At 46.7% G+C, this 25795-nt stretch overlaps 1 protein-coding gene across 3 annotated transcripts in view; it reads right to left on the bottom strand.

Annotated features, from left to right (window-relative positions):
* BFSP2 (beaded filament structural protein 2) overlaps positions 1-25795 on the bottom strand; it is a 57486-nt gene that overhangs the window by 16345 nt on the left and 15346 nt on the right. For 2 of the 3 annotated variants that reach the window (XM_084754401.1, XM_084754402.1), the window contains exons 2-4: positions 10134-10216; positions 7696-7852; positions 6488-6649 (exon numbers count right to left, since the gene is read on the bottom strand). In XM_084754401.1, the coding sequence (XP_084610527.1) occupies positions 6488-6649; positions 7696-7852; positions 10134-10216 (402 nt within the window). Of the gene's footprint in view, positions 1-6487; positions 6650-7695; positions 7853-10133; positions 10217-18583; positions 18620-25795 lie in introns of those variants that run through there. The other variant, XM_084754403.1, reaches the window with a different exon arrangement.

Below are 25795 nucleotides of genomic sequence, written 5' to 3'. Positions count from 1 at the left end.
AAAGGCATGAGGTGGCACTACACATGAAAGCAAATTTGTATGAAATCTAGCATATCAAAAGACTGTCTACCTACTTAAAATAAAAAATGCAAATTAGAACCACACTGAAGAATTCTTTTCTTACCTAACATACTGAGCACACAGCATCGGGGAGGATATATTTTTTTGACAAGAATGTAAATTCTTGTTCCACTTTATAGTTTCACAGCTTTGAGACTTTAACCAACCAGAAACCTCACAATGTGTTTCAATCTGCCCACCTCTTTTCATTCTTAATAGTATATCCATTTCATCTCCCTGACTGTTAGAGGCTTGATGGTTGTAGCTTAGAGAAAGTTCCTGAGGCAGGTGTGGCTCTCCCGCCCCAGCACAGAGGAGGAGGGACATGTTTCTTAAGGGGCTAAAGCTCTAAGGACCAGGTTCAGAGCTGGAAAGCAAATGGAAGGACTAGGACTTCAGAAAGTGGGCTGGGCAGCAGGCTCTGGGCAGAGGGATGGCGGGTGGGGGGTGGGGGGAAGGGAGGGGGAGATGGCAGAAGAAAGCTTGTTGGCCAAAGGTGACTGTCCCTCCAGCCTAGAGTAAGGGAACAAAGCTCACTCCCAGGCTGGGACTGTGGACACAGAGGAGAGGACCTCTGGTCCCCAGGGGGAGGTGGCTGAAGTCCAGAGAGTAGGAGGCAGATGACAGAAAGTTTCATGCTGCTTTAGCGGTAGTGGTGTGGAGGACAGGGTTCTCAGCCTTCACAGCCTCTGCCCTCTGAGATCAGCTCATGACCAGGCTGTGTTCTATAACAAGGGCGAACAGCTTTCAAAGGTGTCTCTCTGCCTCTAAGTTGGGTAACCTGGAGTATATAAAAAAATAAGAGCATCCGGATAGGACTGATTTAATCAGACTCAGGGCCTAACATGCAAGCTGTTCTTTTGGCCTCTTGAAAGACAACTGGATGTTGTTTGTTTGTTGGTTGGTTGGTTTGGTTTTTCAAGACAGGGTTTCTCTGTGTAGCTTTGGCTGTCCTGGACTCACTTTGTAGACCAGGCTGGCCTCAAACTCATAGTGATCCACCTGCCTCTGCCTCCTGAGTGCTGGAATTAAAGACATGCACCATCATGCCTGGCTGGTTTTTTTTTTTTTTTACCTGATTAATTTTATTGTAGGTATGACTGTTTTTCCTATATGTATGTGTACCGTGTGCATGCCTGACACCGTTGGAGGCCAGAAGAGGGCATCTGGTCTCTTGTCACTGGAGTCACAGACAGCTGTGAGCTGCCACACTAGTCCTGGGAATTGAACCCTCTACCAGGGCAGCCAGCGCTTTTAACTGCTGAGCAATCTCCCCAGCCCCAAAGAACACAGTACTTTGGGGTGCATCTTTTGGGCTGCCCAGAACATCACTTTTCTGTTGGTCAAAGGCCACCATGGAAATTCTTCCATCCTGTCACATTCTATCACATAAGCTTACATGAAATTAGGGACACTGGAGCCATTCCCTTCCTCCTTCCTCCTGGCTCCCTTCTCTCCCACCTCCTCCTTTCCCATTCTTTCCATTAAATACATCTGTAAAATGGGCACTGTTGTGGCCTGAATGCGGAAAACCCCTGCACAAATGCACGCATTTGAACACTTGGTCTCCAGTTATGGATCCTTTGGGGGTAGGGGAGGGCCCCCGCTACAGTAAGTGTCTTGTGGGTTCTGGAGCTCTTGTGTGAGCTCCCTGCTTCCCAGTCTGTTTAGGAATTAGGTGAATGACAGCAGGCACCTCAGTGATTTGCCAACGTGGTCTTTAACAGGCTCATTGGCCACAGGTTGGAGAATGCACTCCATTATGTGAGATTGTGACATGATGAAACATATTTTATATTTTTGGTCTTTGTCTCTGGCTCCTAGCCAGAGCTCTTAAAACCCTGGCAACTTCCCTGATAATGAGAGCCGAAGCAGTGTTCTCAGCTATGATTAGGTTGGATTTTTTTTTTCCCTCCCTAGATCCTGAAATAGCTTTACGGTGGGGGGAAAAAAAAGTATGTGTTTTTCTATCATCAGTAGCAAACCTCTTTCAACAACACCCAAGTTTATGTTAAAGAGATGTCTTTGGCAAGACCCTAAGGAGTGTGAGGGTGGTGGCTCCCTCCCCTCCCAGTGAGGAGAACCTACAGTTTACTGCCCCATTCCGGACTAGGGGAGGAGGAGAGGGACTGAATCAATGCTAATGGTGGTTTAATCAGTAGTGTCTAGAATGAAGGCAGCATGAACCGCAGAAGGGCAAGCAACATCTGGGGAGCTTCCAGGCTGGTGGGCAGGGAAGGTACGGGGTGGGTGGTGCTCCTGGAGAAGACACAGCTCTGCAGCTTTCTCACACGTCCATGCGACCTCACGCATCTTCCCCACTTGACTGTTCTGAGTTGTGTCCGTTACAGAGAACCAGAGAAATACAAAGGAATGGCTTCCTTGGGTTCTATGAGCTGTCCTAGCGGTGGACAGAATCTGAGGAGGGGAAAATGGTACCCAGCAAGTACATTGATGGTTGGTCAGAAGTGGGAAGGTCAGTCTTGATTATCATCTGAAGTCAAGGGCAGCCTTGTGGGACTAAGCTTGTAACCTATAGGATCTGGCAAAGATCTCAGGTACACAGTGACAGACAGAATCACATTGAATCTCGTGAAACACAGTTGATATTTGAAGGATTTCTTGGTGTGGAAGAGATGAAGACATTTGGTGTATATGTGTGTGTGTGTGGTGTGTGTGTGTGTGCATGTATATATGTGTATGTGTGTGTGTGTGTGTAACGTTGGTGTGGTGAGTACACCTATAATCCAGGGACTTGGGAGTCAGAGGCAGGAGGATTGTGAGTTGGAGGTCAACTTGGGCTGATAGCAAGAACCTGACTCAATAAATAAGAAGTAAACAAATAAGAATAAAATTTAAAAAGATAAAGGCCATTGTTTTCCAACAAGTTCCTTTGGAAGACCTCAGCATACCAGGGGAAAAATTAAAAAATGGAGTCATTTGTGCTAAAAATCCCACCCATGGAGCTGAAGCCCAGCTGCTTGTCTGACTGTGAGAAATCAAGATCAGCCACGTCACTGGCAAATCTACAAACAGCCTAATGTTAACCGGAATGATGATGTCATTACGTCAGAGCTAACCTAGAAACACACCAAAAGGCAACTTCGACCTACCCAACCAGTTGTTTTTTGTTCTGTCTCTTGGTCCTCAGTTTGCAAGTCAAGTGACCCTGAAGTGACTGATCTACTGTCTGTCTTTTCGTGCTGACTTCAACGCTGCTTCCTTAAAACCAGCCTCCTCTGCTCACTGCTACTGCGGCAGTGTTCTAGGGCTGAAAATAAAGGCGGTGGTACTAGGGACAGCTGCATTGCTGCAAGGAGATGCACTGAAAGAAGGAAAGCCTGATTTCACTCCTGGTTTCAGAGGGCTCGTCCGTCCCCATTACAAACAAAGAAAGAAGGCTTCCGTGATAGCTCAGTCCAGAGTAAAGTGTTTGCCCTGAAATAGAGAGGACTTTGATCCCCACAGTCCATGTTAGAAACAAACAGACAAAGCCAGATGTGGTCGTGCACACTTACAATCCCAGTGCTGGGGAGGCAGAGGCGGGGAGGGGGGGTGTCCCTGGGGTTCTCTGGACTGCCAGTGTAGTCTAATTGGTGCATTCCAGGCCACTGAGAGACCCTGTCTCAAAAACAAACAAACAAACAAAATAGGCAGATGGCATTCCTCAGCTAGTTGAGCATGTCCTTTGGCACACACACACCAAGGTGTACACACACACACACACACACACACACCTGCCTGTACACACACACATACACACACACCTGCCTATACATACATACACCCCTACCTGTACACACACATACACCCCTACTTGTACACACACCTGTACACACACACACCTGCCTGTACACACACACACACATACACACACACCTACTTGTACATACACACCAACCCCTACCTGTACACACACACACACACACACACACACACCAACAAACACACAGCAACAAACACATACCAGAAAGATCTGGCGATAGTTGAAACCTGCTCATAAACCTGTCTTCATCTCTCGAGCCTTCAATGTTTTGTGTTCCTGGCTTCTCACTGCCGGACTCTGCCTCTATGCTTGAGCTTTCCCTGAAGCCTTGGAAAGGTCACTTGGCTGTCAGGTGGCTGCAGTAATGATGTCCCCGCCCACTTGCCTCCTTCCCGGATTCTGCACCATCTCCCAGCATCCTTCCAAGCGTCTGCGCCAATCTCTCCAAGACAGCCTTTGTTGGTGGCCCCCTTCTTTGCTGTGCCTTCACTGGCTCTCCCACCCCTGACTCACCCTCTACTTCCAAAGAAATCACCACCACCACTCCAATATTTATCTCAAGATCTGCTTCTGGGGAGCATAAACTAAGACATAAATTAATCACGTTAATTAATTTCCAGCCTCCTTGGGCTGAAAGGTAATTAAATGCGTGTTTTCCTTCCCTTTCTGAAGGCCTTTGGAAGGAGGGCTGAGCCATTTGCATTTGGCTTTGCTGCCAAGTAGCAGACTCTGGGCAGGCAAATGTCAGCCCCTGAGGGCACAGCCACAGCCGACACAGCTATTTATTGCAGGAATCCTGGCTGTCAGTTTGGACCTCTGTTGACAATCAGAGGAATTCACTCATTCTGCAAATATTTTCTGAGTTCTGCGTCTCTGCAAGAGGCCCAGGCAGCATTAGCCAAATGAAAACAAATCCTGTCTGTCTTCCATGAGATGGGGCCTTCAGACCGCTCTATTAAAAGCACTAATGGATCTGTTCAGAATTAATGTTTGCGTTACTGTTGCGCTGACAGTCGCTCTCAGATGAGGGCTGGATGATAATTACCAGTTTTGTGGGTTTTTTTAATTTTCACACTAGGCAGGATTTATTTCTGATAACGATAATGACCCAGTCCATTTTTAAAGAGACAACCGCTCAGTGTGGCGTGCGCTCCAGCAGCGCTTCCGGGGGAGTTGCAGGGAGATAGAGCAAACTGGGCTTTATCTTCAGAAACCACGCTGTGAAAGCCAGCCAGCCAGGTGTGGTGGCGCGCACCTGCAAACTCAGTTCTCAGGGGGTAACTAACGTTATTTATTTTCTTTCTTTTTTTCTATTATTCTTCGCCCATACATTATATCCCGACCCCCCTTCCTTTCCTCTTTTCCAAGTCCGCAGGTGAGTGGCAGGGGTAGACCGGAAGGGCAAACCTTCTACAGTCTATTTTCTAGTTAATTCTTTTGTTATTTGTGAGGTTTCATAGAACTTGACTTTTTCCCCTCTCAATATAATTCAGGTGACTTGAGAAACTAAAGAGAAATACTCAAAGAAGAAAGAAAAACATCTCCAAGTGTCAGGGATGCCAACTAGTCAAGGCAACCCACTGCAGATACCGCTAACATGTTAGTCTAACTTTCATAGGCTCCCAGTTTCCCTTTGAGAACAGAGCTCTACTGTGCACAGCAGGAGCTGGCAACTTAACAGCTGAAAGGCCAAGTTGAGGTAATTTTCTGTTTCTATAATTTGTGTTTTGAAATGGGTCTTAGAACAACTAGCTATATAGAAGAGACTGGCCTTGAACTCACAAATAATCATTTGCCTCTGCTTCCCAAGTGCTTGGATTAAAAGCAGGTGTCACCATGCCCCAATATAAATAAAGTTTTATTGGAACACAGGAATGCTTTCTGCTATCTTTTGTCTCTGGCTGCTATTACACTACAGGGGCAAAGCTGAGTGGCTGCAACAGAAATCATCTGGCTTCTCAAGTGAGCCTAAAGTACCTGGTATTTAACAAAAACCTTCTTGTCAGTCCCTGGTGCATACCAATCTATAACTGCGTTTCTCACATTTTACCTTTCATGGGCTTTCCCTGTGTCATTCACCGTATTATTAATTACTTCACAAGCATCATTTCTAATAACAGGTTTCATTGCACATAACATAGACAGTGGTGTGGTTTTCTCTTATGATAAAATATTTATGTATTCTTACCACCTTTTTAATGCAACCCTGAAAATGCCCCCCTTTCTCTTTCCCTCTCTCTTTGTACTCCTTTACTGAGCTACATCCTTACCCTTTGTATTCCTAATGTTTTCTTTAAGCTAGCAGGTAGCAGTAGCAGTAGCCAGTTGCAGGTAGCACGTAGGAGCGTATAAATATTCCTGATACAGATGATAAACCCCTTTACTCAAAGCCTGGACAGAGACTTATACCTCACACTCTTTGATGACACAGTGGAGAATCCTTCACACATGTTTGCCAGAACTGAACATTATCATTTTAAACATTTTCTTATTTCAGAGAGGTGAGCAAGCATTATTCCTTTAATTTGCATTTCTCCTCTTTTTCTACAGGGACTGGGCTTGTCACTAAATGGCTGCCTTTCTTCTCTGTTACGGCTGCCTCCATCTTGCTTGACCTTCTTCTTCCCACGGCCCAGTGGAAGATCCTGGCTTGTCTCTTACCTTAGCTTGGAGCAAGGCTCCTGCTTCAGCTCGGTTCTTTTCCACATCTCTCTCCCACTGAATTCGGATTGTCTCAAGGACATCATCCAGACCAGTGCCCATGGGAACATCTGCTTGCTCCAGCTCAGACCCGGCCAGCTGTTTGTACAGAACCTTCACATCCTGAAAGCAACAGCGGACACTTTAGGTAAGCCCCAGGGATGAAAGAACAGATGTGGGATCCCAGCTGGAAGCAGGTTGGCTCTCTTTTTAAATTATTATTTTTTAATTAATTTTGCACCACGCATGGGCACCACAGAGACTGGCAAAGCCCCAGATCTTCTCGGTGTAGGTAACATTTTCTTTTCCCAAGGACACATTTCTTAGATCTTTCCAAGCCCATTCCCATACCCATACCCAAAGCAAAAAACCAAAATAAAAAAAACACAATCAAAAGTAAGTATAGAGTATTGTATCATATAGCAAGTAACTACAGAAAGTGGAAGTTAGGCATAAAGCCAGGAGGAGATTAAAGGTGGTTGCTGCTGGAACATGGTGTTCAGGAACTGAGCCAGGAGCAGGAAGGAGCAGTCCTTATAGTTGCTGGTCAGCTTCACACTGGCCATGGGAGAACGTCCCAATGTGAGCATGGCCGGTGAGCTGTGACTCTCAGCTTGAAGCACCCTGGACCGTGAGGGAGAGAGAGATGTGTGTGTGTGCGTGATGGCTCATCATCCGTGCTTCCTGCAGGTAACGGGACCACATCCCTGCTGGAGGCGCTGCTCTTGGTCCTGTCACTTAAAGATATAACCTTATTTTGTTAATGAGTGTGTAGGTACTACAACACGGGCTTGTCTTTAAAACGACTCAGTTAATCCTGTTCGCGCAGTGCTGGAAACAAAAATGTTTGAAGCAGAACACTTTAGAGGGGAGTTCCCTCCAGTTTCAAGTCGTTCCAACAGTCGTTTCTGCTTATGACTGTCCCTTCCTGGTCCTTGAAGACTTTTGAGTTTGCGACTTTGGCAGTGGCAGGGGGTGGGGTAGATAATCTGATACAGAGTGAAGACTTTCAAAGTCCTCTTTCCTGTAGGCCCGGGAAACCCCATGTTAGAAGCTTACAACCTCACAGGTGAGGGCCTTGCTTTGTGTGGGGGGTGGGGGTGGGAATGGGGGTGGGGGTGGGAGTGGGGTTGTGGGGGTGCGCCCTAGCACCCCCTAGCCCCACCTACCTCTTCATAACTCCTTGACAGAAAGCCCATTTCTTCTTTCAGGCTTTCTATCTGATGCTCCAGATCCGTCTTTGTCAAATTAGCTTCATCGATGACTTTGTACAGGGAGCTCACTTCCTCTTCGGCCGCTTTCCTGAATGGCTGCTCATTTTCATATCTGCAGACAAAGGGACTTAATCAGCCTAGCTGGGGAGCGCCCAGAGGGGAAACAAAGCAGACTGTAGATATCACCCGAAGGCCCTTGCGTGATAGGCAGTGAACGCGGGTATTACAGTAGCTCTGGCGGTATGGTTACTGCTCTCGCCGCAGGAGTGTTAACACGAAAACAATGGCAGCCAGCTACTAGGAACACCGCTTTGTGAGGCCTTTGGAGCTTGGTCCCCTCAGGAAGGCTGCTTCAGAGTTCGCACCACAGAAAGGCAATAGCACATCTTTGTTGTCACTATACTGAGCAGTAGTCCTCCTATCAGTCAAGAGTCCTTTTTTTTTTTTTTTTAATTGAGACAGGGTTTTTCTATGTTAGCCTTGGCTGCGCTGGACTTGCTTTGTAGACCACGATCCGCCTCGCCTGCCTCTGCCTCTCTCAGTGCTGGGCTCACAGGTGTGTGTCACTGTGCCCAGCTTATTCAAGGATCTTTAGCCATCATTGAAGACCTACTAAGTATCAGGCTGGGCATCCGGAAACGGGCACTATGTGGCAATTCCAGGCAGTGGCTGCAAACCCAAGTGGGTAGTATAAAGGGGGAACCAGGACAAGACGTGGGCCCACACTTAAACTCCAGGGGGGCTCTGCTGCCAAGCCCCGCCCATGTCTGTTGTGAGGAGAGGTGCATCTGGCTTGGCCTAGCTCTCTAAGGGGCGTGGAGAGATTTAAATGACAGGTCAGTTGAAGAACCCTTTTGTAGCCTGTGAGGGCCTGAGTTGAATGCCCGCATCACAAGAACCAACCAACCAACCATCCAACCAACAACCAGAAAAAATGACAAAAAGCAAACAGCTTTAAAAATAATAAGTATGTGTGTGTACACACTTGTATCAAAACTGTCCACACTGGGTTTCAACCAGCGGGCTCTCTTTCTAAACACTACCTGACATCTTGGCTGGTTTCTCCCAGTTCCCTCTCTCCATTATATGGCTGCTGCGCTCAGCCAAATCTCCCGGCTTGCCCCCATACATCCACAGGGAGGCAAGATCCACATTTCTATTCCAGGCAGCACCTTCCAGTTTAAGAGTTATAAGTCTTCACTTGGACATGTGTTGGGGGAGGGGAGGGAACTGGGAATTGAACATGCTGAGCAAGCACTGTCCCCAAGCTGTGTCCCCAACCCCTGTAACGGACATTTAGGATCCCGGGGACAGTCCTTTGAAGACTTTCATGACAGATGATTCTGGTGGAGCCTCTGCTTGTATGTTCTGGGTGCTGGGGAATTCATTCCCTCTCAAGGCCAATGGTCCATCTGTGGAAAGCTTTAATCACTGCTCATTTCTTTATATGAAAGCATAAGCCTCCAGTCCTTTAAAAAGGTGAGTTTGGCCGGGCAGTGGTGGCGCACGCCTTTAATCCCAGCACTTGGGAGGCAGAGGCTGGCGGATCACTGTGAGTTTGAGGCCAGCCTGGTCTACAAAGTGAGTCCAGGATGGTCAAGACTACACAGAGAAACCTTGTCTCGAAACACCAAAACCAAACCAAACCAAACCAAAACAAAACAAAAAAGGTGGGTTTGACCTCAGGACTATCCAAAGTCAGTTGTCTGGGGCCATTTTGGTCAGCACAATGAATTCCTATCCCAAAACAAGCCATGCATGCTGGGTCAGGCCTATGGTTGCAACACTAGGAAGTGGGAGGGAGAAGGATTAGTAGTTCAAGGCTATGCTTGGATATGTAGTGAGCTTAAGGCCAACGTTAGCACCATAAGAGCTTATCTCAAAAAACAATGAAGGAAGCAAAGCAAACCAAACCAAAGCAAAAAAGAGCCAGCAAGATGCTTAGCATGTGAAGATGCCTGCTGCCAAGCTTGAGGACTTGAGTTCAATCCCTGGTCTCACACACACTACACACACACATACACACACACACACACACACACACACACACATACATACACACACACACACACACACAAACACACGCACGCATGCATGCACGCACTCGTGCACACACACGCATACAAGCACACACACACACACACACAATGATAAATAACGTGCACACACGTTAACACTGATAAATAACTTTTCTAAAGTAAGTGTCACCCAGCACACACAGTCTCTGAGCCCCTACGGCCTGATTTCTGTGTCTCTGGGTTCTCCTAGTGTCTGTGCTCTCAGGCCACCTCTCCACCAGGATGGAAGGGACCGGTGTGTGCTCTGGAGCAGCACTATCCACACTGGCCTGGAGTCTGGGTGGGGAGGCAGAGCCCTTTGCTTCTGAGCATTACCTTTCTTTAAAGTCATCTGCACCCGCCTGGGTCGTCTCCATGCGCAGCATGAGCCGGGCATTTTCCAAGACCGCCTCTCCCACCTGGAGGAAAGAGAAGAGGGCAGCGCTGAGCACAGTGGCTCCTGTGGGTCCCAGAGCTCTGGAGAGTGTGAGGAAGCTTTACAAGCGCTTCTCTTTTCAGGATGGGTTGCCCTCTCTGAAGACAAGGAGGAGACAAGAAAGCATCAATCTAGGTGACTTTAAGACTTTAGAGTGAGCCGGGGCCAGTGATGGCACAGGCCTTTAATCACTGCACTTGGGAGGCAGAGGCAGGCGAATCTCTGTGAGTTCGAGGCCAGCCTGGCCAACAGAGTGAGTGCAGGACAGCCATGGCTACACAGAGAAACCCTGTCTCGAAAACCAAAACAAACCAAAACAAAAAAAGGCTTTAGGGTGAGATTTAGAGTAAGATTTTTATTTATTTATTTATTTATTTATTTATTTATTTATTTATTTTGGAGAAAATGGTGAGTCATAGGCAGTCTAGTTCACGGCCTCTGCCAGTTTTGAGCTTTCAGCATATCCAGGAAAGGCAAAGTGTGGTTCCTTCAGAAAAGTCTCACCAGCTTTGTGTGTGTGTGTGTGTGTGTGCGTGTGCGTGAGACAGACAGAGAGAGAGAGAGAGAGAGAGAGAGAGAGAGAGAGAGAGAGAGAGAGAATATGTATGCATTCATATATAAAGTATGCATGCATATGTATGGGTTCAAAGTTATTTTTAGGAATAGTTGTCAGTGGGCTGGAGAGATGGCTCCAGAGGACCAGGGTTTGATTCTTAGTACCCACAGGGTGACAACTGTCTGTAACTCCAGTCTCAGGGGACCTGATGCCCTCTTCTGGCCTCTGGTGAGCACCAGACATGCATATGTTACATAGACATATATGTAGACAAAACATTTATACGTAAAAATAATAAAATAAATTAAAAGACTTGATTTGTTGTTGTTGTTGTTGTTGTTGTTTTAGTCAGAATCTTGCTGTATAGCACAGCTAGGCTCAAACACACGATCTCCATCATCCCACAAACCCTGGGACTGCAGAAAAGCTCTACCACACCTAGCCAAGAATTCTAATTTTTTAGTTGGCAATAGTTACGTATTTATAGAGTACAACCTGAGGTTCTAATATATGCTTTACATTGTGGAATGGTTATGCAGGCTCATTAGCATGCTCTGCATTCCTAATCATCAGGGAAATGCAAATTACACCACAGCAAGTTATCACCTCCTGCCAGTAGCTGCACGTTATGGAGAAGATGGAGGATGACAAGTCCTGGCAAGGGGTGGGGGAGCGGGTGCACATTGCTGTGGCAAGATGAGTCAACGCAGCAGTAATGGAAGGCACTAGGGAGGGTCCTCAAGCAAACAACAAACAAACAAACAACCTTAGGAAACTAAAAATAGCACAAAGCACCCCATGATTTAGCTCAATATTCACTATTGGGCAGATGGGTTTCATTTATAGACCCCCCACCCTCACCCCCAGACATACTGTTTCTACTTCCATATTGAATAGGAAGTGAAAGACAGGAATCAGGTTAGAAGATGAGAAATTCACTGGCAAGGAGACGATCTGCTTCATCTCCTTAGCCAGTGCGCTCAAGGGCCAGCCTCAAGAAGAGAAATGTTGATCTCCGCTCGTGGGAAATTCAACGAAATGAAACTAAATCTGATGGCCGTATTAGGACAGAGGAGCATAATCATTGCATTTCCCCCAAATGGGACTTTGTGACCTGGAGGAATGGTCTGGCAGTTAGGAGTGTTCGTGGTTCTTCCAGAGGACCTGAGGTCTGTTTCCAGAAATCCCAAGGCTCACATCGGCCTGTAACTCCAGCTCCCGGTTATCTGGCGCCCTCTACTGGCCTCCTTGAGCACCTGAACCCGTGTGGCTTGTGCACACACATGTACACAGTGCTGAACCCATTGGCACACACACACACTCACAGACACACACAGACACCAAAATAAATCTTAAAAATAGAAACTCTCTCTCCACAGCCAACTTTCTTTTCTCCCACTGTTTTAAGATGTGCCCCATCCTCCTTCCACAAGTGTCAGCTTCTTCATTATTGCTGTGTCTCTGGAGCTGGACTGTGGCTTCTCCTCCTCCTCCTCCTCCTCCTCCTCCTTCTTCTTTTTTGTCAGCCGAAGAACCAATCCAGAGCCTTATGCATGCTAGGCAAGTGCTCTGCCACTATATATCCCAGCCCTCTTGGTACATTTTAGTTCAGTATAGGGTCCCCTACATTGTACAGGCTGTCCTTGTATCCATTCTGTAGCCCGGGAAGGGCTTGACATTGCAGTCCTCCTGCCTCAGCACCCTGAGTAGCCAGGTCTCAGCTGGGCACAGTACAGGTCTGTGGCACTAGGCTGTCGTCCTTTACTTTCACCTCTGTAAGACAGGCTCTCACTGTGCAGCGCAGATTGGCGCGGAACTCACGATGTGCACCTGGCTGGTACTGAACTTAACTTTCTGCAATTCTGCCTGAGGGCTGGGGTTATAGGCATGCACCACTATGTGCAGGCTGGCTGCCATTCTTAAATCGCTGTTGAATTAATGCACGAATACATGAATGGTGTGACCATGTGCGACAGTTCTCAGCCACTCATCTCGTTCTTCTCTCGAGGTTATTTCCAAGAAGTCCTTAAGAAGGAAGTTTCCAGATGATCCTGGGATTTTTTTTTTTCATGTGGGTTCTGGATTTCAGGTTTGTGTTGCTGTGCTTGGGTGGCAAGTGTTTTTATGTGCTGAGTCATCTCACAGGCTCTTTGTTTCTGTCTTGAGACTAGGTCTCACTGTGTTGCCTAGCTTGCCTTGAACTCACTTTGCAGCTCAAACAGACCTTGAACTTTGAATTTTCTTTACTCAGCGTTTCCAGTATTTGGATATGGAGCCCAGATGCTTGGCAGTCAAAATTCTTAAAATAAGTTTCCTGAAATTTTTGTATAATAAAGTTTATTATTAAAAAAGGAAAGGAAAAAGTTAAAGAAAGAAGCCACGCTGAATGTGTGTGTGCAAACGTGCATGTGTATGTGTATTTGTATACATGTTTGGTGTGTGTACAAATGTATGTGTGTGTATTTGTGTACATATCTGATGTATGCATGCAAATGTGCATGTGTGTGTATTTGTGTACATGTTTGGTGTATTGTGCAAATGCGCATGTTTGTGTCTTTATGTACATTTGATGTGTGTACAAATGTGCATGTGTATGTGTGTACATATTTGGTGTGTTTGTGCAAACGTGCATGTGTATGTGTATTTGTGTGCATGTTTGATGTGTGTACAAATGTACATGTGTATGTGTATTTTTGCACATTTGATGTGTGTGCGTACATGTGTGTATTTTTGTGTATGCATGTGTTTGTGTGTGTTTATATTTTTGTGTGTTGTTTGTGTGTCTGCATGTCTGCATGCATGTGTTTGTGTGCATGTTTGTATGTGTCTTTATGTAAATATGTGCATGTGTATGCATATGTGAGTATTTGTATTCCTACCTGTGTGTATATTTGTGTGTGTATGTGTGTGTGTGTGTGTGTGTGTGTGTGTGTGTGTGCATGCACATGTGTAGAGGGCAGGATACAGTTCTACAAATGCACAAAGAAGGTGGAACCATGGCTGTTTCTAGTCTTAACCATGCAGAACTGGCACTGGGCTTTGGATAGACAAGCTTGTGATCCCCAAAGCTTTGCTTTATTTTTCCCCACTACAACACTACGGGGCAAGTGGCTTTGTGACATTTCCCATCTATTACAGATTCCTGATATTAATTAAAGCAAAGGTGCTTGATCCATGGCCAAGGACACTGGGTAGAAACACAGAGTTCTCAGAGGTGAGACAAGGCTGGTGACCCTGTGCCTGCTCCTCAGTGGCCTTAGAGCTCCTATTCTGGGCTGAGAATAGGAGTAATTTGGATGCTGCCTGCTGGACAGATAGGTTGGCTGGGTCCAAATGTCTATCCTTGGAGGCCGTGTGGGCCCAGGGCTGGGGGAGGCTGGACGCCTTCCTGCTTTTTGCTGGTGTTTAGTAACAATCAAGGGTTTATTCCACCCTCAAGTGGAGGCTAATTATAGGCCCTGGCTTGCCAAAGTACAGGCTGCTGGCCTTGCTTTCCCACTCCTTTCCCAGACAGAGATCCCAAAATAAATGAACAGTCTCCCCTCCTCAGCACAGAGGGCCCTGCAGTATCCATCACTGCCTTCCCTAAACAGGCAGGGACCCCTCCATCTCTGGGATTAGTGGTTCCTCAGTTTCCCTAGCTTGGGCAGGGGTGTGTTTGGGGGTGGGGTGGGGGGAAGGGCCAGTTATGTGGTATAAGGGCTGGAATCTTTGCTAGGGTTTAGTACAGGCTCAGGCCTGGTGTGGTAGCCCAGAGGAGTCCTGACCAAAAGCAAGGCCTGGGGCCTGTAAGAGGAAGCCTTCCCAGAGCTGAAGAAAGGAAGGGACATTGTGTTTATTTGACTGCCTAAGTGGGTGCCCAGCAATGTGCCTGAGCTGGTTCATCCTGGCCGTGGGAGTGAATCATTAAATATTTTAGAAGCTTCGTGAGCTGGTTGTTAAACATGCCACCATAAAAATTTAAATTATGTGAGCTTATAATTAAGTAACTTAAAAACCAAAGGCAAAACATACTCGGAATGAAAAGGCAGTAAGTACCTCCCTGCCCCTTGCAAAACGTACCAAATGTGATGTCTGATTTGGAAGTTACCTGCTTTGTGCAGGTAGCATGGTGGGAATGCTACACCGTGGCACCCTGCATCTCTTTCTAGGCCTGGATTTGGTCAGATGTTGGTAGTTTGATATTGGCCAAGGTCAGATTATTTACACCAGGGAAATCGGCTAACACTTTAAACCACAGGATTTTTTTTTCCCCCAGGGAGGTGATAGTTTACACTAAATCTGTTCCACCTTGACATCCATAGTGGGTATTCACAACTTCACGAAATGTTTGTGGCCCCATTTTAAAGCTGCTAGCACATTCAACTCACCAATAAGAATCTTAACGTCAGAAAGCGGAAGTTGCTCCAAATCACATAGCTGGAAAGTAGCAGAGCCAGAATGCCGCCCCGCCCCCCAGGTCAGCATGACTCAAATCTCTCTCTCTCTCTCTCTCTCTCTCTCTCTCTCTCTCTCTCTCTCTGTGTGTGTGTGTGTGTCTTATAACCTTTTAGACTCATCAAAATTTAGAGACCCTCCTGGACCACTTTCTCCTCACTCCTGACATGCAGATAGCCAATACTCTTGGTTCTTCTTTGGGTTGCATCATGGAGATAAAGAGATGTTTTGCCCACAGTTTCTGAGATCTCTAGCCCAACCGCACTGACTTGATCATCCCTCACTTCATCCACACCCCCCCACCCCCGCCCCCACCCGCACTCCTAGCCTTCCTTCCAGAACCCAGTGAGTGGGGAAAGAACTTCATACCCAGGGAACTTTTCTGCTGAGCTTTTTTTTTTTTTCTCAAGAGAAGAAAGAGCATTTCTATTTTAAGCTGTGAGAGATGTACATTAATTATCTGGTCCTCACTGATTTACGGCTGAAGAGGATGCAAATTAACATTGTCTCTCTGAACAACTTTCTTTCCAGGGGAGAAGGCAATGAAAATACCACATGCCACTGTGCATAGCCATCAGATGGATGCTGTGCCCATAGGAAGAATGGCCCATGACCTTGGAACCACACGGCCATGCCCTCTAGGAGGAGACTGTAGGAATGGACGGACGAATAGTGTTCTTCAGAAGTAACATTGGAAGGTAGGCAGGTTGGAAGCTTGCTACAGGGAGTGCTGGGAGAGCGACCAGTAGGTAGTGCTCTCCTCCTACTCTCCCTGGGACCTGAAAAGCCACGATTACAGCTATCTGTTTGAATGCCAGGTCCCCTTCTGAAAGAGGCTGCATGTGAGTATTTGGATATATAATGTCCCCCATAGACTCATGTGTTATAGCCTTGGTCCTCAGTTGGTGTAGCTATTTTGGAAGGTTCTAGAAACTTAAGGAGGTTGAAGCCTGGTCAGAGGAAGTAGCTCCCTGGAGCATGCTCTTGAGGCTTTGTATCTTTCCTTGACTGCTCCTCTGTCTCTACTTCCTAGCTGTCTTAAGGTCAGCAACTTTCCCTTCCACCACGATGCTCTGCCTCACAACAGCCCAGAGACAATGAAGCTGGCTGACTGGACTGAGAGCCCTTAAACTGTGAGCCAAGAGGAAGCATTTTTTTTTCATTTAAGTTGTTTATTCAGGTATTTTGTTGCAGCAACATAAGTCTGGTGTATGAACTGGTTGTGGGATTGGGTTGTATTGAGGGAAAGGGACTCAGGACCTGTAGGTACTGATGGAGGGAGGACCAAGAGATACGTTCAGGGGGTCATCTTGGATGAACTGCAGGCACGGGGCTGTGAAAGGCTGCAGTGGGTTATAGACTAAGTTCTGAGGGGCCGATGCAGAATGGGAGAAGCAGGGGTGGCTTTTGAGGGAGGGATGGTTATCAGAGGTCTTTCCTCTGTCCCTCCTCATGGAGGTGTCTTTAGGGTTCTTCCAGGGTGACCCCCAGCATCCCTAGGAGCTCATGGGAAATTCAAATGATCACACCTCACCTCAGTGTAAGAGGCAGGATTTCTGAGGCTGGGTCACAATTTGTGTTTTAACCATTCACCACCCCTCCTCGTGTGTTGGACAAATGCTTTGTGCAAAGAGGGATCACAGCCACCTTATAATGGCTACCATTCACGGTCTACTCAGTCTGTGCGAGGCAGCTTGGTGGATAGGTGTGTATGAGCGCATGCACACACACACACACACACACACACACACACACACACACACACACACACACTGAGAATCAGTGGCTTGTGGAGCACTCCTTCCAGTGTGCCCTTGCTCTCATTCACATGGTTGCCTGTGACCCCGGAACGCCTGCCGATCCTTGCAGCCCTGGTTGCCTAATAACTCCTCCTCTAATGTTTATTTCATACATGGCCTTCTCTGCACGGCCTTATTCATTTTGCCATCTTATCTTCTCCATATGACTGTTGTCTGTCTGTCAGGTTCTGCGCTGTTGGAGAACGAGCAGCTACTGTGGGAGATGAGCTTTAACAGGCAAGCACAAGCCATTTATGGGAGGAAGGCCTCAGAGATGATGGGAAAGGCTGGGGATTTCCTGGGAAGCCACAGTAAGATTTGGAGCGTGGTACAGATGTGATCTGGGTTATGAGGGAAGAGAAAAACGTCAGGATCTAGCGAGGATGCTGAGGACCAGAGGAGGCTTTTGTTCTTGTATGGCACGGAGCGGAGTTTATCTTCCTAATGATGATGATGGTGGCATCGACCAGGTTGGTTGAGGGGGGTGAAGAGAAGAGGGGACAGAGTAGACACTTTCTGACAATACAGTAGTCTTTTGGGCTGAGCCACTGAACACCTGGGGCGAATGCTGCTGATACTGCACCTCACCCCCCATCAGCAGTGTATTTGAATCACTCCATCCCCGCAACACCCTGTAGGCAGTTACAACTCTTCTCCTCACCACAGAGTAAGTAACACTAGGATGAGGTTTTCTCATGCACAGTAACGCTTTCTCGCTGGGTTAGTTGTGAGAATCGAATGACTCAATGAGTGGAAAGCTCAGCAGCCGGCCTGGCACAGGTGGAGTTTCCCACACCTGGTGGCCATTATGATCACTGTCATTTGTCTTTGTACAAAGCAACTGTGCACTGAGTGTCAGTTGAATTAGGTTGGTGTGTGCATTCATCCATTGTCCCCACCCCATCTGGTCTTTTAAACTTCCCCTGCTCCCTTTTTTGTGATGGGGATTGAACCCAGGGTCTCATACATGCCAGGCATGCGCTTTACTACTGAGCTACACTCCGCCCTCTTGCTTATGTCTTTTTTTTTTCAATGTGCAGGCAGCTGAATGGAGACTTCCATCTAGTGGCTTGATATATTTCTTCTTTCGATTTCTCCTGTCTGTGGTCCTTGGAAAACCCCAGGCATGCTTGCTCTGATGGTCTGGGTTTTATCTCTTCCTGTTGCTGCTTCACTGGGACGCAGTTATTAAAAGAAATGGAGCTGCTGGTGGCAGGTGAGGGATTAAACCATGATTGTGTTTTTAAAAAGGCAAAGACAAGCAGCGTTTAAAAAAAAAGTTCTCATGTGAGCCCAGCAGTGGCATGCATACTTTATTTAGTGTTAAAGATATTGGTGTCCCAGGTCGGCAGTACTGCCAGGCTTAGGGAGGAGCTGGCAAGGCTAGGCTCCTGGGAAATTAACTCAGTTGGTACCAGTGATGTGAGATCCCCTTGGAAACATCTTTACTCTTACGTGACTCCAAGTAAGGGTGGGTGTTCAGCGTGACTTGCTTCCAGCAACAAATAAACAAGAAGCCCAAATCTGTCCCTGGGACCCCCAGGCACACTTCTCTTACCATCACAATGAAGACTGCCATCTTGGCAAGCCTCCACTCACATGCGTCCTCCAGGATGCACTTCCTGCTCCTTGGCTCCCATATGACACCACTCTCCCGCCCTGCCTGCCATGCAGAGCTCTAACGCCGTTAGTCCTCGGACTTGCACCTGGGGTTTCTTTTTATCTGTCATCTATCCACAGGCTCACAAATGAACCAAACTTGTGTGTGCTACAGCTGCCCACATTTATTTTATTTCTGTGGTAGGATCTCACTCTGTGGAGCAGGCTAGCCTCACAGAGGTTTGCCTGCCCCAGCTCTCTTGAGTGCTGGGGTTAAAGGTGTCCGCTGCCATGCCCAGCTCACTTCCACATTTGTGTCTTCAGCTTTGAACTTCCCTTTCAACTCCAGTCATGTACGCCCACTTTCTCCTTATGTGGCTGTTGCCCAGACATCTCTAACCTAACATCTCGGCCTCTCTAGTGTCTCCCATATGGAATACAACATTAAGTCTGGACCGTTTTACCTCCATGATGCCTCTCAGACCCGGCTGTCTGTCTCCACCTCTTCCCACGTCCATTGTGTGCATCACTGTGATGTCCTCAGAGGCTGTCTCACTCTATGCTTCTTTCTCTCCTTCACTGTACTTTTATTTTGATGGTGGTGGTGGCAGCAATTGGGATTGAGCAAAGGCAAGCTGTCTAGCACTGAGATACGCCCTAAACTCTCTTCCAATGTGGTCTACACTCTGCTTCCAGAGTGTTCTTTTTTTTTTTTTAAACTGGTGATAATTTTATTATCTGTAAGTGGCACACAACCAAATACTCATCACTCAAAACTATGTCTCTGTGGAAGTGGAGAATGATACACAGGCCATTCCAGGAGGGGCTGAGTGCATTCCAGAGTGTTCTTAAAACACCCAAATGAGATCATGTGACCCCCCTCCCAACTTTACTGACTCAAACATTTCATAGGGGCCTCTTGTATTAGTGTCCTAGCTAGAGTTACTATTGCTGTAATGAAACACCATGACCAAAAGCAGCTTGAGGAGGAGAGGGTTTATTTCACTCACAGTTCTCTACAGTGGTTCATTATCAAAAGCAATGATGGCAGGAATTCAAGCAGGATAGGAACCTGGAGGCAGGAGCTGATGCAGAGGCCATGAAGGGGTGCTGCTTAACGGTTTGCTCCCCATGGCTTGCTCAGCCTGCTTTCTTATAGAACCCAGGACCACTAGTCTAAGGGTAGCCCTTCTTCTGGGTCCTCCCATATCAATCACTAAATAGGAAAAATGCCCTAGAGGCTTGCTACAGCCCAATATTGTGGAGGCATTTTCTCAACTGAGGATCCTTCCTCTCCAATGACTCTAGCTGTGTCAATTTGACATAAAACTAGCCAGCACAATTAGGAATAAAATTTGGAGCCTTAGGCAGTGGCCTTCAAGGCTCTACATGCTATCCGCGTCCCAACTGTTCGCAGGCTCAGTCACTTTGGGGGCTGGTCTTTCTGGGTCATATTGGCCTTCCCTCCCACTTCTGCCTGGATCTCCCCCCATTCTGACCACCTCTCCTCAAGAAGAACTTCCTTTTATCTGCTCATCTCTGCCCACTTGGCTTTCTCTGAATCATTTATAATGGATTGTAATGACTATTAAGGTTTTGTGTTAAGATAGGATCTTGCTATGTAACCCAGGCTAGCTTAGAACTTGCCTTCTGCCTACCCCTTAATAGCTCTGCTCGCTGATTGAATAGGGAAAGCTCCATTTCTGTCCTATGGGTTGCATGGGGTCTGGTATGGTGGATATCAGTGGATCTGTCAATATTCCTTTGTGGAGTATTGTTTGTTTCTTACACTCAGAAACACCAGGGGCCCTTCTTTAGTCCAGACTGAGAATCACTTTTGTCTCCTCCCCACATGGATGGCTTTAAAGGAATCTGTTTTGAGCACCAGGTACATCAAAGACTCAGTGGCCCATCAGGAAAATGCAAATCAAAACAACTCTGAGACTCCACCTTACACCCATCAGAAGGGTTAAGATAAAAAACTCAAGTGACAGCATATACTGGCAAGGATACGGAGCAAGGGGAACACTCTTCCATTGCTGATAGGAGTGAAAACGTACACAACCACTGTGGAAATAAATCTGGAAGCTTCTCAGAAAATTAGGAAGAGTGCTACCTCAAGACCCAGCTGTACCACTCCATGTTACAATAAATTGTATCTGTTCGGCTTAGGAAGCCAATAACTGACACAAAGAGACTGAAACGTAATTCCAAGCTGTAAGCACTATGCTAGACAGAATCTAAACTGCTAGTAATCTAACAATAAACTAAAATAAACTATTCTAATCCTCATAACCTACACATATCCCAAGCACTTGCCAATCTGATCCTTCTGGGGCGGCTTCTTTCCTCCAACTCCCTCCATCAACTGTCAGCTGTCAACCTTAACTGTCAACTCCTGGCTCCTCCCCCCTCTCCAGGAAGTCCTGCCTTCAACTTCCCCTTCCTTCTGTCCAACTGACTGGCTAAACAACGCTTTATTGACAGTTGTTATATCCACTCAAGACATTCCTCCACACTCCTGGGCATATACCTAGAAGATGCTCCACCATGCCACAAGGACACTTGTTCAGCTTTGTTCATAGCAGCTGTATTTGTAATCGTCAGAAACTGGAAACAACCTAGATGTCCCTCAACTGAAGAATGGATAAAGAATGGATAAATGTGGTACATTTACACAATAGAATACTGCTCAGCTATTAAAAACAAAGACATCATGCAAGTTGCAGGAGAATGGATGGAACGAGAAAAGATCATCCTGAGAGAGATAACCCAGACCCAAAAAGACACACTTGGTATGTACTCATTTATAAGTGGATATTAGCCATAAAGCACAGGATACTATACTACAATCCACAGACTGAAAGAAACGTCTGAAGTAAATGGAGGGAGAGAGCTGTGTGGAGAGGAGAGGAGAGGAGAGAGAGAGAGAGAGAGAGAGGGAGAGGGAGAGAGAGAGAGAGAGAGAGAGAGAGAGAGAGAGAGAGAGAGAGAGAGGAAGAAATCAGTTGGGGGGCATTTCTGTGACAGGAGAGGGCTTCTGGGAGTCTATGGGGGTGATCCTAGCTGAGACTCCTAGCAGTGAGAGTTAAGGAGCCTGAAGTTGCCACCTCCTGTAGCCAGGTGGGACTTCCAGTAGAGAGAGAGGGACACCAACCCATCTATAAAACCTTCAAACAAAAATTTGTCTTGCCTACAAGAAGTGTAGGGATAAAGATGGAGCAGAGATTGAGGGAATGACAAAGCAGTGAGTGGCCCAACTGGAGATTCACCTCATGCAAGAGAGTCAACCCCTGTTACTATTAATGAGATTCTGCTATGCTTGAAGACAGGAGCCTAGCATAATTGTCTTCTGAGAGGCTTTATCCAGTAGCGGATGGATGCAGAGATCCACAGCCAAACAATAGGCAGAGCTTGGGGAGTCTTGTGGAAGAGTGTGAGAAACGATTGAGGGAGCCTTGGAGGGATCAAAGATATCACAAGAAGACCTACAGAGTCAAGTAACCTGGGCCCATGGGGGCTCATGGAGACTGAACCACCAACCAAAGAGCATGCATGGGCTTGACCTAGGCCCCCTGCACATATGTAGCAGATGCGCAGTGTGGTCACCGTGTGAGTCTGGTAACAATGGGAGTAAGGGCTGTCTCTGATCCCTTTCCCCTAGTTGGGCTGTCTTGTCTGGCCCCAGTGGGAGAGGATGTGCTTAGTCCTGCTCCAACTTGATGTGGCAGGATGGGTTGCCTGCCCCACCCCACCCCACCCCCCTGCTTCTCTGAGAAGGAGACGGGGGGGGGGGGGGGGGGGGATGGTGTGAGGGTGGGGCTGAGGAGAGAGGAGGGAGGGGGCTGGGATCAGGCTGTAAAGAAATTAATGAATACATGAAAAAAAAAAAGACTCGGTGGCCTTGGGGAATCTGTTGGGTAGCCATCTGATCCCCCTCTTATTGCCCACTTCTGCTTTCCAACCTCCACCCTTTTCTACTTGAGTAGAAGCTTCTCAACCTTCCTAATGCTGTGACCCTTTAACATGGTTCCTCATGTTGTGATGACCCTCCCCCAACCATAAAATTATTTTCATTGCTATTTCATAGCTGTAATTTTGCTACTGTTATGATCTGCAATGTAAATATCTGACATACAGGATATCTGGTATGGGGCCCCTTTGAAAGGGTCATTTGACCCCCCCCCCCCCAAGGGGGCTGTGACCCACAGGTTAAGAACCACTGAACTAGACTATTCTGAGGTGGGCTCCTGATAAAGCTTCCCTCTCTAGCTTGCTGTACAAGGTCCCTTCAGAGATGACCTTGCTCATCTCTAGTTTTACGTCGTCTTGTCAGGGACTGAACTATTTTTGACTCGCTCAAACTTTCCAGATTCCAGCTCTTGCCTTATTCTACTGTCTAGAGATACTTCGTTTTACCAGGTGAGCTCCTATTCACCCCTTAACACCCAGCCCAGATTGCCCTGGGCATCTCTACATTGGTCATGCTGTTTTTTTTTATCCTCATCCTTTCCTGCTTTCTTCCTCACTGACCTTTGGGTCCCTCTACCAGTGACTGTCTCATTCCTGCCTTAACATCCAGTTCAATGCTGAGATTATAGCGATGAGCCTCCTCACCCAGTTCTTTTTTTCTCAACAACAACAACAACAACAACAACAACAACAACAGCAACAACAACAGTTTTTAAAAAGCAAATATGTATATTATGTACATTTTCAAATCTATAATGATACACTGATGTAGAGAGAGCAGAATTATGACTTCCATATGTGTTTCAACTCCACTCTCGTCAGCTTCTGTTCTCACCTCAGAGACCACCAAGCTCACCTCATTTGGAATATATGTCAACATTTCATTAATCTTTGATGTTTTCTGGTCCTTAAAACTATCAAGCTACCCCACACAGCCAGGCGTGGTAGCGCGCACATCTGTAAGGCCAGCATTTGAGAGGCTGAGGCTGAAAGGGTCATGAGCTTATGGTCAGCCAGGGCTACGGTAATAAGGTCTTGTCTTGAAACAAACCCAAAAAAACCTCAAGGTGGAAAAATACTCACAAAAACTTCTCCAGCACGTGAGCACACATGTACATGTGATTTCAAAAAGTCAGCAGTCCCAAAGGCTTATAATTTGGCATTCTCCTGGCTCGGTGCTTTCTCCCCTGACACTCTCTTGAGCAGTTTCTGGTTTGGGTTTTTTTTTTTTTTTTTTTTTTTTGGTCTAATACCTGCCTCATTCCTCCACCTTTTTGGATGTCATGATTTCCAGCTTCCAATATTGTGTTCTGACTTTCATGCTAACTATCACTGTCACAGGCTACCTCCTTTTTTTTTTTTTAACTTACTATCTTGGTAACTATAAATAGCCCTATTTTTTCTTGTATCAACCATGGACAATTCCTTTCTCATATACCCTCCTCCTCCTCTAATCACAGATGTTTTATTTTTCTGAGGTCAAAAAGCAGGACCAAAAAAACAAAAAACAAAACAAAAAAGAAGAAACCAGCGAAGCAGTTTAATCACCATATGACTATATTACAGATGCCGGCATGAAATAGAGTCCCCCTTTCTCCTGAGAATTATGATGTAGGTGCCTCCGGCTGTCAGCCGCTTTGGGCGCATGGCCAAGTTGTTGTTTTTCTTCCCAGCTGAGCATCCTCAGCCTGCAAAATCCTGCCAGCTATTTGGTTATTTTTCATGGTGCTCCCTTTCCAGGGCAGGCCAGCGGCATCTACGCTCAGCCATCTGCCCTCCATTGTGATTAAAGCTCTGCTCTAACATCGAACAGTGCAGAACAGTGCCAGATAGGTTCTCTTCTTAGGAGACGAGACGGCTTCATCTCCATAGTACCAGGTGCATGTTAATTCCTTAACAAATATTTTGTACATTGATGAATAAGTGATACGCATTTAAACAGCCAAGAACATGAGGCAGGGAGACCTCAGTTCACAAACACCTGACCAAGGCCAAGGAGAATAGTGAGAGAAGCAAAGGAGCAAGGCAGAGGTTTCCCTGAGGCTCTGGGAGGGAAATCTGTGAGGCCAGTTCAGGGCCATCATGCAATGCTACGCATCAGCTTGCGAGCTGCCCATACCAGACCTAGAACTTTGCAGATAATATAGATTCCAGGCTTGGTGGGCCACGTGTCTTTGCTAAAATGCACAATCCCACCCCTTTTGGTGTAAAAGCCGTTGGAGATGACTAACACACAGGCAGGAAGAGCTGTATTGTAATGAGACCTGATTCACAGGGCTGGAGAGATGGCCCCAGTAGGCAAAGTGTAGGACGCTACACAAGCAAGGAGATCTAGGTTCCAATCCCAGAACCTCTGTAAAAAAGCTGGGCATGGAGGCGCCCCCCCTGGAGCTTACCTTCCAGTCAGCTTAGTCAGAGCAGTGAGCTCCAGGTTCAGTGAGAGACCCTGCCTCAAAGAGTGAGGTGGAGGATCACTGAGGTAGACGTCTGATGTCGGCCTCTGGCCTTCATGCATGTGCCACGCACAAACAATCCGATTTACCACAACACAGGTCCCTGAAGGGATGTACCACATGTCTGACATACGCATGGAGGGATCTTGGCCCCAAGTACTGTGACAGAGAAAACTGGAACAATCTGAGCCCAATGGCAAAAAAAAAAAAAAAAAAAAAAAAAAAAAAAAAAAAAAAAAAAAAGAAAGAAAGAAAGAAAAGAAAAGAAAAGAAAAAAGTAATTCTATCTATCTATCTATCTATCTATCTATCTATCTATTATCTATCTAGTAAGATGCTACACTTAGTAACATAGGAGGTGACTCTGGAAAACAGGGGAGCAAAGCAAAAAAGCTGAAGGAGGAATAGCCTGCGGTGGTCAAATCTGTATGTTGCTTGTCTGTGTTGTAGCGCCTGGGTGTTTGGTTGATGGTTACTCTGGATGTTTCTAGGAGGGCAGTTTTAGATCAGATTAACCTGCACATGGTGTTGGACATGGTGGTGCAGGCTTGCTATTCTAGCTGCTTTGTAGGCTGAAATAGGAGGATTGCAAACTTAGGGCATGCCTGGACTATAGAATAAATTCAAGGCCGGCTTAAGTATTTTAGTTAGTCCTCCTTAAAATAAAAGGTAGGCAGAGGCTTGGAGTATAGCTCAGTGTCAGATTACACACCCAGCATGTGCAAGGCCCCAGGTTCAATCCCAGT

This window comes from Acomys minous, assembly GCF_964271855.1.
Source record: "Acomys minous genome assembly, chromosome: 13".
NCBI classification, from domain to species: Eukaryota; Metazoa; Chordata; class Mammalia; order Rodentia; family Muridae; genus Acomys; species Acomys minous.
This window is presented reverse-complemented; position numbering and strand designations above follow the sequence as displayed.